Here is a 15,568-nt window from a genome sequence, read left to right as displayed (position 1 = left end):
ACAAGACACACAACATACACAAAGGATGAGAGACAGAGAGATACACAAATACACACAGATACACACACACACATATACATCTCTGCACCTTTACACACACACACACACACACACTCTCTCTCTCTCTCTCTCACACACACACACACACACACATACACATACACATACACATACACACATAGCAATTTTCACCTTTTCAAATTCAGTACGAACAAAGCTTACTTATTGTTGTACGTTAGTAACCTAGGGAAGGAGGAGAGTAATGCTTCGGTTGTTGACCTGAGCGCAATTCGTAACACCTTTAAGTCTTTCCTTGATCCCTTTCCGCGCATAGCCCTATCCTCCCTATTACTTTCTCATCCTCATTACTGTTTCAGTGGAAAGACTTTCTCGAGCCACCAAATATGATTGATTTACTTTGCTGGTGCACGAATGACGTGGTTAGCTTATGTTTAAACAAAAAAGAAAATTTTGAAACAATAAGATCAGCTGTTGCAAATTTCAATTTCTAAACCCTTTTTTCTTTGTTCTATTCGACATAGCATTTTCCTTTAATCATTCTCAACAGAAAAATCTCCTTATCGGAAAAAGCCACTCTATGACATAATCATGGTGGTTGCACTCGATATTACGTTTTTAGGTACTGGAAGTGCTCAGCCCAGTGCCACCCGCAATCATCAAGCCATCGCCTTACGTACGGATGGGGAGATCTGGCTTTTTGATTGTGGTGAAGCAACACAGCATCAGTTTCAAAAAAGTAAACTGAAAATGGGAAAAATTACTCGCATCTTCATTACCCACATGCATGGCGATCATTGCTTTGGATTAGCTCCTTTACTATGTAGTATGACGGATAACCTCAATCCTGCCAACCAAAACAACAGTCAGGACGAGCAACGCATACCTATCGATATTTACGGTCCTTCACCACTGCGATCCTGGCTTCGAACAACGTTGACGTCGACTTATTCTAATCTGGGTCGACCCTACCGCGTGCACGAGCTGTTATTCAAAGACGACCCTGTAGATCAAAACCTCTCTCTGCATAACAACGAGTTGCCCGGTGAAAACATTCACTTGAACAGTGACCATGTATTTGCATTACCGCTTTTTCACTCTGCTTTAGAAAAAGGCTATCGTGTACAAGCCGCTCCCATCCTTCATTCCATTTCCTCACTAGGCTATGTTATTACGGAGCCTGACTCACCGGGTAAACTCAACGCTCTCATCCCCATCATAAAAAAGCACGCCGCTGCCCTGAAAGAGCAGCATCACCTGTCAAACCCAATGACCCTCTTGGGTGACTTACAGCGTACAAATCAACCTTACACCTTGCCAGACGGCACCCAACTCTTGCCACCGCCACGCCGTCCAGGCCGTCAAATCGTCATCTTGGGCGACACCTACGATCCTTCCGCCGTGGCCAAGATTGTCACTTCAGAAAACCCCGCCGTATTAGTGCACGAAGCAACCAATGCATTAACAAAGTTAGATTTTATGATTGAAAAACAAAACAAACGCACGCCATACTCACCTCCCACATTTGAGGACGTAGAGAAACGGGCAAAAGAGCATGGTCATTCCACTCCTCAGATGGCAGCAGCTTTTGCAAAAAGAATCAATTGCCAAAAACTGATATTGACCCATTTTAGCGCAAGATATCGAGGAGATGACTCACCCGAGGCAAAGGAGGTGATGGAAGAAATCAGAAATTTGGCAGTAGCTGCCTTTGATAATAGAGATCAAGATGTCTTTTGTGCACGAGATTTGTGGACTTTTGATGTTAAAATGACAAGCTAATATATTCAGCTTTTTATTTATTTTTTATTGTAAAAAAAGGTTTATATAATAGTATTGATATTAAAACTGTACATAGATCATCAAAGAAAGGAAAGAAAAGGATATAAGCAAAAACATCATAGACTATTACATTCTCTTGCAAGGTGCCCAACCTATTTATTAGAAAAAAAAATGGATTCAGTACATTCTTATTCCCCACCGTTCAATAAAGAAAAAAACACACACACAAAAAAAAAAAAAGAGATAGCTACCTTATTGCATTTATAACAAGTGAATGGCTGATAGGGTTCTCGTCGATTATATGTTTTACTCTTTGCCCGTCTAAAACTCTCATATTCATCTGCTGCTTGCTGTGCGGCTGTTCTACTACCTAATCCCATACGCTTATTTTCTGCTGTTACCGCTGCTGATGCTGACGGTAATGCGCCCATCATACGATCAAATCCTACACCACCACCACCACCACTGCCCAAGCCAGCGTGCGGGCCCATATCACTACGACCTGACCCTAGACCGCCCCTTCTATCGACGGCTGATGGACTATCCTCTCTTACATTATAATTTCTTTCCGATGATGTATGACCTGAAGGTGGACTGCGACTTCGGCTTCGGCTTCGACTTTGACTACCATAATATCGTTTACTTTTTCTACTATTTCTATGATAGCTACTGCTGCGGCTTCGATCCGACCTTCGACTCTTTCTCCTGGGTGATGGACTCTTTCTACCGCGATGGCGAGGCGGAGGCGATGGGCTTTGACTATAGCTGCGACTTCTTCGTGATGGGCTAGGGGTATGATAGCGATGATAACGGCTACGGCCTCGTTCCTCTTTCTCATACCGATCATGATAATGACGGCTATCATTGTACTCATCGCGTCGATGGGTGGCTCTTCCTCTGCTACGACTACGACTGTGGCTATGGTATCTTCGTCCTCCTCCGCGGATCGGACTCCTTCTTCTCTCTCGACTGTAGCTTCGACTTCTACTACTTCTACCTCTTCTTCTTTCATGGCTACGATAAGAAGACGATCTTCTTCGATCTCGGCTGCCTCTCCTCTCGCTTCTGTACCTTTCTTCTTCTTCTTCTTCCTCTTCTTTCCTCTTCCTTTCCTCTTCTTTCTCCTTCTTGCGCTGTGCCATCATGTGCATAAACTCATCTAAATACCCCTTTTCCCAGCCTTGAGCATCCAAATGAACCGTTGCTTTCTTTTCATCCAAGATACTGACCACTGCATCATCGTCATCCATGGCAGACATTTCTTCAATACCTTTGTAAAAATCATCCATTGCTTTCAGTAGATCTTCAGAAGGTTGTGGTGGTAAATGGATCGGTTTAATCTTGGAAGTATCCATCGGCCTATAATCCTCACTCTAAAAGAATAAATAAATAATTAAAACCAATGATCAATTTTTCCTGAAAAAAAAAAAAAGCTTTCGTTTGGGCATCATGTACCAGCCCTGCCCCCCTCCCCAAAAAAATTTAAACAAACCTTTGCTAGAAGCATAAGACCTGCAGGTAATTCATGATAGGGCTTGGAGGGTGGTGTGAGTGGAGCAGATGCATGAAGGTGACTACTGTTAGCTGTCACCGGCTGTTGCTGTTGTGCTGGAGGCATAAAATGGAGCGGAGGTGGAGGCGGCCTCTGCGGAAACGGTAGTTGTTGATACATGGCAGCAGCAGCAGCAGGCGGTGGTGCGCCAAATGAAGGCGCTGGATAAGGCTGAAACCCAAACGGTGGAGGAGGGGGGGGTCGCATATATTGCTGTTGTTGTTGTTGTTGTTGTGGATGTGGAGGCGGGAAATTGAGCGGTGGACGCATCAGGAACATTGGATTGGGTGGATACGCTGGCTGTTGCTGTGGTTGTACAACAGGAGGAGCATGCATGGAAGTCGGAAACGGATGAAGTACTGGTGGGTGTTGTGGCTGTGGCTGGGGCTGTTGAGCAGGAAGCCCCGCATGCGTCGTCAATGGAGTAGTAGTATAGGGTGAAGGTATGGGCTTTGGCTGTTGTTGTTGTTGTTGTTGTTGAATATAGTTTGTTTCTGCTGGAAGGCCAGCAGCATGGCCACTGACAGTTCTTTTGATATTACTGATAAGTTGCTGGTCCAAAATACTCTTGTCACTCCAAATATTGATCACCTATGCATGATACATCATTAAACTATGCTCATAGAGGAAGATGAATCTATCGGACGAATACCTTCATCACTTTGGCTTTGTATTCTGGAGAGTCTGCTGCATCATACGCTGACTTTACTATAGGCACCAAGAAGGGTACCATGGCTTCCTTCATCCAATCCTTCTGCTTGCGAGTCCTAATTGAACCAAAAGGGGTGGTTTGTTTTTTAAATTTGGTAGAAGGGAAAATTCGAATGGTCAAACAATGCAATCTCAAAAAATGCCAAGTATCGAATTATTGCAAAACAAAATCACTGTACGAATGATATAAGACGTCATTAACGAGGTAAACCATATGTATTCTGTCTTTCTGCCCAGATCGGGATAAAGCCAATGTCTGGATATATTCAAGCATCGCCGACATGTGTTGAGGTGTTTGACAGTGATCAAAAATCCATATTTTACCTGCCTAACAAGTTGAGAAATAGTGTTTAGCCCCTAAGAGGCGTCCTTAGTTTAATAAATGAAAAGCATTACTCACTTCGATATTCGCTTTCGAACAATCGTGCATGATCATGTGCAGAATAACACGAAAATCTTCAATGTTCTGCTTCGTTATGCTCTGCGAAGAGCCGTCAAGCAATTGTTGGCATAATTTTTGAAAGCTTGCTGAAGGTGTGCTCTCCTCCTTTGAGTTGTAGGCGTAGCTACTCATTCCCAAGAAAGCAACAAACCTATTTTATATACAATTTGAAAAGAGCAGTTCCAATTAAAAAAAAAAAAAAAAAAAGGAAAGCTTAAAGAAAGCAGGAAAGGTTCTAGATCACTTTTTATTGGCGGACGTGCGCAAGGAGGGAGGTGTCTGAGATAAAAGAACACAAAACGCAAATTTCCTTACCATCCATTATCAGATATGTCATTGAGCAGAAGGCGACAGCCAGCCTATTATTTAGCGTCTATCTGGCTTTCCTGATGAAATCACCCTTAAAAACCATTCATGTCACCTTATCATGTATCTGATGTCCTCTTCCTTCGTCAAGCACTTTAGGAAAGCCATTCGCTTCCACCAAAAAAAGTAGGCTGATGCCTATGTCCCTTTCTTTACAGAGTGAGCTAGTATCTTGAGCCATAAACAGTGGTTTCTTTACTATGATGAAGCGACTTGAAATAGATAGTACAGGGTATAGAAAATCAGAGCGTAGAATGATAATACTGGTGCTATTGACTACATATATCTATGAGTAGTAGTACTACTCTTTTACAACCCACCGAATACGCTAGTAGGATGACATCCTTGATGTTAGAATGATTATCTTAAAACCAAAAAATAATCTATGCAACTCAATGGAAACAATGGATGAAAATCTCCAAGCAAGTATTATAATCTGCACATATCAGTCCGTTGCGGTATTATCTTTATTTATAGGTATCGTTTTAGGCACTTCTGGAAACTGTAATGTCTTTAGCTTTTCGCTGGCCTCTTTCTTTTGTTGTTTCTTCATATATTCGCGTTGACGCAAAAAGAAATAATCACGTTGAATGACAAAGCGCACAGGCTGTTGAGGTGATGAAGACGGCGAAGGTGACGCTGCTGGTGACTTTGTCACTGTCGAAGTAGTAGAAGAAGCGTCATCCTTTTCCGTTCCTTTTTCCTTTTTCTCATTGTCCTTCTCATTATCATTCTCTGGCTTTTTGTCGTCTTTTTCCTTCTCTTCTGCTTCGGACTTTTTTGAGGACGAAGCACGCCATGATTTCCATGCAGACCCTATATTGGATACCAAGTCTACAATACTGTCACTTTCAGGTGGTCTATTGGCTAACGAAGCCTCCTTCTTTTCTTGCTGTTGTTTCGCTGTTGTTTTGGGTGAGGTTCCACCTATTTTTGAACAAAAATTAAAGTCGCCTAAATGACTTTTACAGGTGTAAAACCAATCGGCATTGCTACCATCGGCTGATGTAAGAACAACATGAGTGAATTTATTGCATACAAAACAAGGTCTTTCGCTCGTCACTAATCGAGCCACGTATAAATTTTGTAAGCGCTTTTCTACCATGGTTGATGGATGAAATAGTTGAGTTTTATGCAGTGTAACTTTGTGCAAAACAAAAAAGTTGGCTTTATTGTTCAATGGTATGAATAAAACTCCAAAAGTAGAAAAGAATAGGGATGCATTAAAAAAAAAAAAAAAAAAGGGCCGTTCCCAGTTGAGCACTGACCTTCAATGTTCTTGTGATCGAAGGGCGAGACGATACTAAAAACGGATATTTTGTTAGAAGCCAAATAGGATAAAGGTGATCTTCTCTTTCCAGCCTTTTCACCTTCTTTCTTTCTTACTTCCTCCCTTCTTTTCTTTTTTCATACACGCATCATTTGACTCATTACCATACAGTAAACAGTATGAAAAATCAGCTGGATATCATTGACATCCAAGATAGATTAGGCTATGTTGATACAGGGTCAATAGATGAGCATGAAGCAACACCACCACTACGCACCATGGTGGCTTCATCTTCTACTGCCGATTTAATAATAAAAGAACCGAAACCACAAGTGCCTTATACAGCTTACACAAACCATATGAGACGAGCGAACAGCAATGGTAACGATTTGAATAATCAGAAAGGGAGTCAAAGTGAACAACGTAAAGGAAAAGAACCATTGCTGAATAACAATCGTCAGCCACAAACCAGGTCGTCGCGGTTTATAGCCGTAAATAGTAATGGTAATAACAACGAGGACCCATTAGGCAAGCCAAAAGGAACATCCACATCGCTGCCTGCTACAGCCGCAGCAAGCCCGCAAAACGAGCCATATGAAGTGAAGGATGTCATGGTGTCAAAGCTAAACGAAATAGCCGAAATGTTAAAGCTATTGACAGTACAACAACATCAACAACTATCAGCACCACCGCCACCACCACCACCACCACCACAAGGGTATTCCTCTTCATCACCCGTAGCATCATCCATCATGTCGTCTCAACAACCGGGCAAACCGACCTTATCGAAATCCAATGTTTTACGCAGAAAGCCTAGTAAAGGAAAACTGAACGCAGTCTACCATAGCAACGGACCACATTATCCTTCTCCCAATAGAAAAGTGCTTAGTACAGTCTACGGGAATCTTGGTTTGGAACCTTCAACTCCATTACCTGCGTCCACTCCATCTTATCCTTCTTCCCAGCAGCACAACCCATATGCGTTGGCAACCATCGCCCCTCCAACCATTTCCACCCATCATTATTACAAGGGTAGAAAATCAGCAGTTCCGTACTATAGATACAATGGCGAAGGTATTGCTGCAGATCAAGAAGAGGAGGATCATTATCAACAACAGCATTATGACCATTCATCCTATTATCATCAGCATCACTATTATCAACCCTATCTTCATTATTACTATCAGCAACCTCCCCCTGCTGCACCAACACCCGTTTCACATTATCATTATGACTATACGGAACAGAATGAGCCTTCTGTGTTTGATTATTATGCACCCCCTTCTTCTGAACGGCCACCCTTTCGTCAGCGTAGAAAATCTTTAAGTAGCCTACATGAAACACAAGTCAATCCTACGGCTTTACAAAGAAAGAGTTCTCAGAAGAGTTCATTGAGACAAAAGAGACCGACTTCAGCCATGTTATATGATCTTCCAGCAGCATCGAAGCAGCAGCAGTCATTGGCCTATCTTTATCCACCGCAATACATGCAGCAGCAGCACTATCAAGCGCCTGTTCCTGTCTCTTCTGGTTTACATCACGTCCATTCGAACCAACCATATCAATACTCACCAACGAGGCATCACCCATATGGATATTACATATAATTTAATCTTTCTTATTTATTGTTACAGCTTATAATACACAAAAAAAAAGAAAAAAAAGAGAAAAAAAAAGTTCGTTTTTAATATATATTTCTATAATTGTACACTTATCTACATTTTTGTTTTGTAACATAGTATTATCTATATTCTTATTATTATTCGTTTTTTTACTGGTTCTATCATTGATCTTCAAGATAATCCTTCAAACTAATTCATTATTTTGAAAACAAAATAAATTTTTTTTTTTTTTTTAGAGTCTTTTACATTCGAAAATAGATACGAAACGATAAAAAAGTAGTTTACCTCGGTGCCACACTCATTGTCTTTAATAGCGCTTCTTTCCATTCTTGTTCAGGATCAGATAAGAAAGTAACAGCACCACCGCCGCCTACGGAAACCTCTATACCCTCTTTTCTATCCACAACGACAGCCGTTCTTATCACCACATTGAAATCCATACTTCCGTTTAACGAAAAGTAGCCTAGACATCCCGAATATACTCCTCGCCTCTGTCCGTCCTCCAGCTCATCCAATAGTTGAACAGAACGCAATTTGGGCGCACCTGTCATTGAGCCCGGTGGAAAACACGTCTGAATCGCTTTCACGCTATGGACGTGAGGGTACAATGTACCTCGAATCGTCGAAACGAGATGGTGCACCTTTTCATAGGTTTCAATATGCATCAATTTAGGCACATAGACAGAGGAGGGCTCACACACTTGTGCCAAGTCGTTGCGGATCAAGTCCACAATCATGAGGTTTTCAGCGCGTTCCTTCACATCTTGCCAAAGCTGTTGTTTGCGTGCCTGATCTAGTTGCATACGGTAAGCTTCACATTGAGGGCCTCCCCTATCGCATTGGGTGGTATCGTCACAGACACAACCGAGCGCGCGGCGAAGAGTACCTTTGATAGGTTTCATTTCGGCTATACGGTCCTTTGTAATCTTAAGGAAGCGCTCAGGGCTTGAGCTGAGGATACCAAGGGGCTGCTGCGTGGAGGATAACGAAAATAGCAAGAGGGCTGAAAAAGGAGCAGGATTATTTTTCCGTAAGTGTCGGGTGTAGAGTTCCCCACAAAGGGCCACGATATCTTCTTCATGTTCTTGTGTTAAATCCCCTGAATTCACTTCAAGATCGTTTGAATTCAAGTACACTTTTTGCTTTGCTGAGGACAAGTTACAGCGAAAACGGGTGGTTAAGCATAATTCGTAAGACTCGCCTTCTCGAATAGATTGAATGCATTTTTCTATGTTTTGGATATATTGCTGATGCTCCGCATCCGCTGTGAAGAGGTTGTGAGAGAAAGGAGCGATAGGAAGTGTGGGTGTTGTACAGGTGGAGGAGACGGGTGTAAGGCCTGTGAAGTTATTTAACAGCTCTTGTTTACGTAGCGTTTCGAGAACATCAAAGACTTTTTCTTCCTGCTCATGAATCCAAGACATAGCCTTCTCATGGTCATCAAAACCAATGACATCTTGGTGATCCTTTGCATTACCAGAGTTGACAAGACAGCAAATGTATATTTGTTTTTGAATGTGGTCAAAGACGAGGTATCGATCTAAAAACTGAAATGCAGCATCCGGCTCTTCCACGCAATCACAGCAATTCTCATGATGGCTATCGCCGTTCGTGTTTTGATGAGGGAGACTGTGTTGCAAACATGGACATTTCTGCTTATCAGGTGTAATATATCCATCCATACTTTCTCTTTTCATTTCATATCCAAAATATCCGACTAAACCACCTTCAAATTCCAACGCAAGTGACATATCAGATCCACTTGGATGGCTGACCCATTGCGGTTTGATTTGCTTCCGTTGCTCTTGCTCTTCAAGTAAATGAGAAACATAATCAAAAAATGTCTTGTCGTTTGGTAAAATTTGCTTTTCCATGGCTCGGTCTTTTCCTCTTTTTAGTATTCTTACTTCCCGATGTAGTGTGGCATAAGTCATAGTGAGTGCTGGATCTACTGACAAGATAGACATGCGAGAATAGGGTGAGGACTTTCGGCTACTGTCCAACCACGCTATAGAGCTTTGATTGAGCGAGGGATTCCTTAAAAATTCATTGGCAAGTATTTCTGGGCTGACATATTTAGAGCAAGGTTTAACGTACAGTTTTGTTGTTGGCTGTGATGAAAGTGTTAATGAAGGTAATAAGGCTGGTTTTGGTGTGGCTACTGAATACGATAAAAGATCCGTACTGAAAGGTTGTGTTGATAACGCACGATGACCCTACAAACCGATCCTTTCTTAGTGCTCCTACTACCGAAGGGAATATGTTGAGCGCGCATGAATGCTTACCATTTCTACCATCCATCGATAAGTCTCATTTTGAAAGTTTGCCATCATTTTGCGTCCATGTTCGGTAGAAACAGATTCTGGATGGAACTGAACACCCCACAAAGGTAAGCTTTTATGCTGAAAACCCATGATTGTTATTTGAGCTGGATCCTTTATAGCCAGCTGCTCTACTTCATTTTTTGTTGGGTGAGGAAGGTAATGGTGATGCAAATCGCTCTTTTCCGTTATTGCCTGCTCTTCACCCTTATCTTCTAAAAATGTAGCATTTCTCAAAGCATCCACATCTGAGTCATCTTCATAACAATAGGCTGTTATCGCCAGGCTATAGGGTATAGCTGTATACAGTAGGATAGGTAAGCATGTCTTTTCCTTTTAAGCTTTGATGGCTTACTGAAAAAAAGAAACTTACAATCTTTATCTACTACAAGAGAATGGTACCTGACGGCCCAGAATGGCGAAGGACAGCCATGAAGTACATCTTTGAAATTCAGTTGATTTTCATGGTAATAGATTTGTGACATTCGGCCGTGCATGATTCTAGGGGCGTAAGTAACCTTACATAAGGATTCATTTTAATGGCCTGCATGCAACTGCATGTGCTCGTAATCAAGTTTACCTTTCCACCTAGTAAGTAACCAATACCTTGATGACCCAGACACACACCAAAGACAGGTCGATGATAGTGTTGTTGCGACGGATCTAATTGTACTTTTAGTAATTGAGTACATATACCAAAGTCCTGGATAAAAAGAAAGGTTACAAGTCAAAAACTGCAGGTGCACTCGATACAAATTCGATTGATGCTTTACCATAGGGTGTTCAGGCCTTCCAGGTCCTGGTGATATAATAATATTATCTACAAAGGGCAAAATCTTTTCTGTAAACTCTTCCCTACAATCAAAATGTGAACCATGACATCGATGAGCGAAACGATGCTCTTGATCTAACTCTCAAAGACGCTTGATCGATCTCTTCCCTTGACTTACCAAGTAAATTGATCGTTTCTAATGACAATAACATTTTTATCGTTGGGGAATAGTTGTAATATATTAAAGGTATATGAGTCGTAATTATCGATAATGAGGGTTTTAACGTGCTGCTGGTATGCCGCCATTCTTTCTTTTCTATTGTTAGCGAAAGAACTACAAATTTATGCGGGGTTTTTTTTTTATAAAATGGGAAAAGATTTGAGATTTGCATTTGATGTTTTGATCTTTTTCTGATTGGATGATCCTATTCGATCAAAACGATTTGCCCTGCCAACGACTGTTCGTTCTTAATTGAGAAATCGCATTTATTTTCATTGAAATAATAAAAAAAGAGTCAAATGAATGATAGAAGATTTTTTTTTCTCTAAATACACTAGAAGAGAAGAAAGAAGAGAGAGATATGAACAAAAGGTAAAGGGATTAAAAAAAAAAGAGATAGGGCAATAGTAGAGGGAGATGGGGACAAATGATTGGCTAAAAGTGTATCCTACATATGATAACGAGGATTAAGATGGTGGAGTAGGTTCATAGCTCCAAATTCTAGCACGATTATCACCAGAGCCCGTGGCAAACAAGGGTCTTCTACCAGGACTTGTTGCAACAGATATCACCGAGTTCTTATGACCTTGCAACATAAACTGTGTTTGGCCAGTACGTGGATCCCAGAATTGCACGCTTCTGTCCTTGGAACCTGAGATAATCCAACGATCATCAGGTGTCGTGGCAACTGAAAGGACAAAGTCTTTATGTCCCGTGAACACTTGTATGCAAGGATTCTTTGTTCCTAACTGCCACAATCTCAAGGTTTTGTCAAGACTACCACTCACCAAGGTTTTGCCATCCGGCATGAACGCGACAGAATACACACTGTCTTTATGACCTTCTAATCTCTCTAAAAGGGTACCATTTACAGCATCCCAAATACGAATGATTTTATCCAAGCTACCTGCAGCTACCAAACGGCTGTCAGGAGAAATAGCAATACTCGTCACACCTGGATCACTTTGTTCTGCTTCGTTGATACGTAATGTATGCATACATTTGGCGTCGGCCCAATCCCAAATCTTTGTCGTACGATCGCCAGAACCGGAGACAAGAATGCGTCCATCGCGACTAAAATCGAGAGAATAAATATCTTGCTCGTGGCCAGAAAGGACACAGCGGATACGGGCTTTTGCAATATCCCAGATACGAATACGACGATCTTCGGCACCTGTCGCCAAATACTTGCCGTCAGGACTGAAACTTACAGAACGAATGTATAAATCACCATCTCTACCAGCTGTTTCATCCTGAAGGACCCTGTTATACATAGCATGCATGTGAGACATTTCCAATATGTGATTGAGCAAAAAAAAATAAAATAAAATAAAATAAAATTATACAACAGTGAAAACTTACGCTACACGAGCCGAGTTGAAGGTATCGTAGATATAAGTAGCTTGATTACAACCAACGGCCAGATATCGACCATCCAAACTGAATTTAACACAACAAACGACACTATCATGCTCTAGTGTATGGATAAGATCAATTTTGAGATATCGTGGCACTTTGGGATTAAATAAAGCAAACCAATCTTGTCCTTCTATTTTCATATTATTAGGTACATTATCGGGATCAAGATCGTTTAAGCCAACATTACTGATAGCAGCTACCGGCTGTTGTGCTGAGGGAGGTGGAGGTGGAGGAGGTTGCTTATTATTAGCAGAGGTATTATTGCTGTTGTTGTTACCGGCATTCGTATTGTTCATTGGCTGCTGTAGTGAAGAAGACTGAGATGGAGGTGGAAGCGGCAGAGAATGCTGCTGCTGTGGTTGCTGTGTAGGTGGAGTACCGAAAGGTGGAGGTCCATTAATCAATGGAGAACCAGTTGAGTGTAGGTTAGGAGGAGGTGGAGGGGCTCCATTAGATGCTTGTGGAGGAGGAGCAGGACCACCTGACTGCTGCTTCATATCTTGTGGTTGCGGCTGATAACCATGTTGCTGCATCTGATCCAATTGCTGCCTTAACCGAGCAATTTCCTCTTCATATCTATATAATTGTGTAAAATGATTACGTAATATCATATTTTTATGTCAGCGAGGGGGAGGGGTAGAGTAAAGGATTTCCATGATACAAAATACACAGAAAAAAAAAAAAAAAAGGAAATGTAAGAGATAAATAGAAAATGTCACGTAACTGTTTCTTTATCATTTGCTGCGTTCTTTCCAAATCCATTAAAGTTTGCTGGAAAATGTTCATTTCCTGAATTTGACTATTCACTATTTTTTTTTTTTTTTTTTTTTAGAAAAAAAAAAAGGTCATGTTACAGTGAGTGAGTGATGCATGCGTTTACATTTTAATGTAACTAATACGTTATATACATATACACGTAAAAAAGGTCACTGTGCATACAACACATTACACTTGTATATAACTATATCCAAGCGTCTTTTTAGGAATATTTACCTTTGTGTTCGTACTCATCTCTTTGGCTTTTTGTTACTTGAACATCTTGCGTTAATTGATCATACTCAGCTTTGACTGCATCTAATAATTCCAATAATCGGGATTGGTTTGTTGGGATCATAGGTCGATGATTATAGACCGACATTGAAGCTTCTCCGTGTTCAGCGTTTGTGTTTGATTCAAATTTGTAAGAAATGAAACTCTAGAGACGTTTACAGACACGAAAGGGTAACAAAGAAGGTTTGAAAAAAAAAAAGAAAAAAGACTTATGAGAGGAGGATGAAAATAAAGAAAAAAAAAATGTAACCGACCCATCCTCCTAAAAAGGCAAAATGTCGTCAAAGCGAGAAAACAGACAAGATTTTAATCAACGACAAAAATAGTAACTCTTGTCCAATTAAAACCCGGGATTAACAATGCAAATCATTTGTGTAAATGAAAGCCCTTTTTCGCTGTAAGTCCCTTTAACAGACCGAACTTCCGTCATCAAGTTGATTCATCCATATACACTTCTTCTACCGGTGTTCATTCTCTTGCTTGTACGCACCCCCATTAGGTTTTTTTACTGCTTGTAGAATTACAAAGTCTGCATAGTTATTTATACTTTATTTAGTTGTATTGAATGCCTTAATACATCAAGTAACAATATATGCCACTCAATCTTTACTGACCGCATCAATGCTTTATTAATGGATTAATCATAGCGATAATTTAAACTGAATGTAATGGAAAGGTATAAATCTGCCACGTAGGTTTCTAACAGATTGGTATTGTTTCTCTTCATATCTATTCTAACTTATCCAAGTGATCCAGTCTTGTTAGAACCACATTTTTGCTAGTTTCTTCTATTTCTCCTGCCAAAAACACTTCATCTAAAATGGCATAAACCTTTTATTTTTTCCGAGTTTCAAAGATAGTTAAAAGGTCAGCGATTTCAATTGGGATGTTTCGTAACTGAAGCTCTGTCTATCGTTTTTACCTTGTAAAAATTGAAGACCAAGTCCAATTCGCATACGTTTCCAAAGAATGCATCCAGAACTTCGACAAAGAAATGGATCGCTTCCAAGTAAGATAGTTCATTGTCGTTTGCATCAACACAAACACAGAAGAATAGGCCAGCGTATCTCCTGTATACAATTTTATAGTTGCGAAACTGAAGTAAGATAGTTTATAAAGGTGTCGATTGAGTTATTTTCGAACAGTAATAAGGAAACGCTTACAAACCATCAAGTGGCTTCCATTACCTCTACAAAGTTACTTTGGTGTTTTTGATCTCTTGGTGCAATAAGTCGATGAACCTCGCCTTTGAGTTTTACTTTTTCATCGTCTTCGTAGGGTACATACCATTTCGCCAATCTAGTTTTGCCTTGACGATTTTGTACTAAAATGAATCTAAGCTGAAAGACATAGATTGGTTTCGCATAATTTAATATTTTCCGTATGGTGTAAGGCACTGTGCCGTTGCTGTAGGATATTAAAGTTTACCATTTGATTCAATCAGGAGTGTAAGTTGGTACGCTTGAAATAAGTCAAAGGAGCTTTGATGAAGCTTTGTATTTCTATTCCCTTAGCACGATTCTTGTTCAACAGGCGACTTATTCCGCCACTGGGAATTAAAATATAAATTTCGTCTAATGATCAAAAGAGAAAAAGTTAGAATACGTCTCTCGGTCAGATACTGTCTAAAGAAAGGTAGCGGCTGATACATACGTGTTTAGTATTGTTGACATTCTTCATTTTTCATTCTACAAACAAAGTTTTTCGCTTGGCACACATATGGAATATTTGGGGGGTTTGATATGAGTCGCGTGGCGTTGAATGTGATGACTCAACGTCAAGTCTCAAGATGTCCTTTTTCTCGTAACGATTGTAACGGTCAAAGCCAACAGGAACGTTCCTGTAGCATCAGCGAGGCAAAAAACTGAAGAATTCTATGAAACCGGTTGTTGCAATAGCAGGTTTGTCGTGGACGTTGAATTTGTAAACAAACAAAATGCAAGTATTTGATAAAGAAAGTTTTGATTGAAAATACACAAGAACAGCAAGAACTACTGACTTTGTCAACTGTACAATAGACAAC

At 40.6% G+C, this 15,568-nt stretch overlaps 8 protein-coding genes across 8 annotated transcripts; 2 read left to right on the top strand and 6 right to left on the bottom strand.

Moving 5' to 3' along the window:
- Positions 1 to 609: 609 nt before the first annotated feature.
- On the top strand, positions 610 to 1,800 carry BDF20DRAFT_821610 (beta-lactamase-like protein; the record flags this gene model as incomplete). The annotated part of the gene is made up of 1 exon (XM_053077624.1): positions 610 to 1,800. The coding sequence occupies one exon, from the start codon at positions 610 to 612 to the stop codon at positions 1,798 to 1,800; it is 1,191 nt and encodes a 396-aa protein (XP_052935770.1).
- A 94-nt stretch (positions 1,801 to 1,894) lies between these two features.
- On the bottom strand, positions 1,895 to 3,952 carry BDF20DRAFT_571066 (uncharacterized protein). The gene is made up of 2 exons (XM_053075770.1): positions 3,293 to 3,952; positions 1,895 to 3,173 (listed from the first exon to the last, which is right to left on the bottom strand). Exons 1-2 carry the CDS (start codon positions 3,686 to 3,688, stop codon positions 1,989 to 1,991), a joined length of 1,581 nt encoding a protein of 526 aa, XP_052935769.1. The 5' UTR covers positions 3,689 to 3,952; the 3' UTR covers positions 1,895 to 1,988.
- Positions 3,745 to 4,703, bottom strand: BDF20DRAFT_875129 (uncharacterized protein). Its single transcript, XM_053081300.1, has 2 exons — positions 4,464 to 4,703; positions 3,745 to 4,391 (listed from the first exon to the last, which is right to left on the bottom strand). Exons 1-2 carry the CDS (start codon positions 4,635 to 4,637, stop codon positions 4,218 to 4,220), a joined length of 348 nt encoding a protein of 115 aa, XP_052935768.1. The 5' UTR covers positions 4,638 to 4,703; the 3' UTR covers positions 3,745 to 4,217.
- A 604-nt stretch (positions 4,704 to 5,307) lies between these two features.
- BDF20DRAFT_875127 (VPS4-associated protein 1) lies at positions 5,308 to 6,113 on the bottom strand. The gene has a single exon (XM_053081299.1). The coding sequence runs from the start codon at positions 5,974 to 5,976 to the stop codon at positions 5,317 to 5,319; it is 660 nt and encodes a 219-aa protein (XP_052935767.1). The 5' UTR covers positions 5,977 to 6,113; the 3' UTR covers positions 5,308 to 5,316.
- Positions 6,096 to 7,812, top strand: BDF20DRAFT_875126 (uncharacterized protein). Its single transcript, XM_053081298.1, has one exon. The coding sequence runs from the start codon at positions 6,321 to 6,323 to the stop codon at positions 7,746 to 7,748; it is 1,428 nt and encodes a 475-aa protein (XP_052935766.1). The 5' UTR covers positions 6,096 to 6,320; the 3' UTR covers positions 7,749 to 7,812.
- On the bottom strand, positions 7,736 to 11,184 carry BDF20DRAFT_988428 (ADC synthase). Its single transcript, XM_053085276.1, has 7 exons — positions 11,035 to 11,184; positions 10,858 to 10,939; positions 10,665 to 10,787; positions 10,458 to 10,602; positions 10,049 to 10,383; positions 8,049 to 9,874; positions 7,736 to 7,952 (listed from the first exon to the last, which is right to left on the bottom strand). The coding sequence occupies exons 1-7, from the start codon at positions 11,160 to 11,162 to the stop codon at positions 7,925 to 7,927; spliced, it is 2,667 nt and encodes an 888-aa protein (XP_052935765.1). The 5' UTR covers positions 11,163 to 11,184; the 3' UTR covers positions 7,736 to 7,924.
- Position 11,185: 1 nt separating this feature from the next.
- Positions 11,186 to 13,759, bottom strand: BDF20DRAFT_875119 (WD40-repeat-containing domain protein). Its single transcript, XM_053081297.1, has 4 exons — positions 13,489 to 13,759; positions 13,220 to 13,301; positions 12,439 to 13,071; positions 11,186 to 12,339 (listed from the first exon to the last, which is right to left on the bottom strand). Exons 1-4 carry the CDS (start codon positions 13,631 to 13,633, stop codon positions 11,544 to 11,546), a joined length of 1,656 nt encoding a protein of 551 aa, XP_052935764.1. The 5' UTR covers positions 13,634 to 13,759; the 3' UTR covers positions 11,186 to 11,543.
- A 100-nt stretch (positions 13,760 to 13,859) lies between these two features.
- Positions 13,860 to 15,031, bottom strand: BDF20DRAFT_875116 (AP complex, mu/sigma subunit). Its single transcript, XM_053081296.1, has 4 exons — positions 14,974 to 15,031; positions 14,733 to 14,885; positions 14,468 to 14,641; positions 13,860 to 14,376 (listed from the first exon to the last, which is right to left on the bottom strand). Exons 1-4 carry the CDS (start codon positions 14,974 to 14,976, stop codon positions 14,275 to 14,277), a joined length of 432 nt encoding a protein of 143 aa, XP_052935763.1. The 5' UTR covers positions 14,977 to 15,031; the 3' UTR covers positions 13,860 to 14,274.
- Between the last annotated feature and the right edge of the window lie 537 nt (positions 15,032 to 15,568).

The sequence above is a fragment of the Mycotypha africana genome (assembly GCF_025528875.1).
Source record: "Mycotypha africana strain NRRL 2978 chromosome Unknown BDF20scaffold_6, whole genome shotgun sequence".
In the NCBI taxonomy this organism is placed as follows: Eukaryota; Fungi; Mucoromycota; class Mucoromycetes; order Mucorales; family Mycotyphaceae; genus Mycotypha; species Mycotypha africana.
This window is presented reverse-complemented; position numbering and strand designations above follow the sequence as displayed.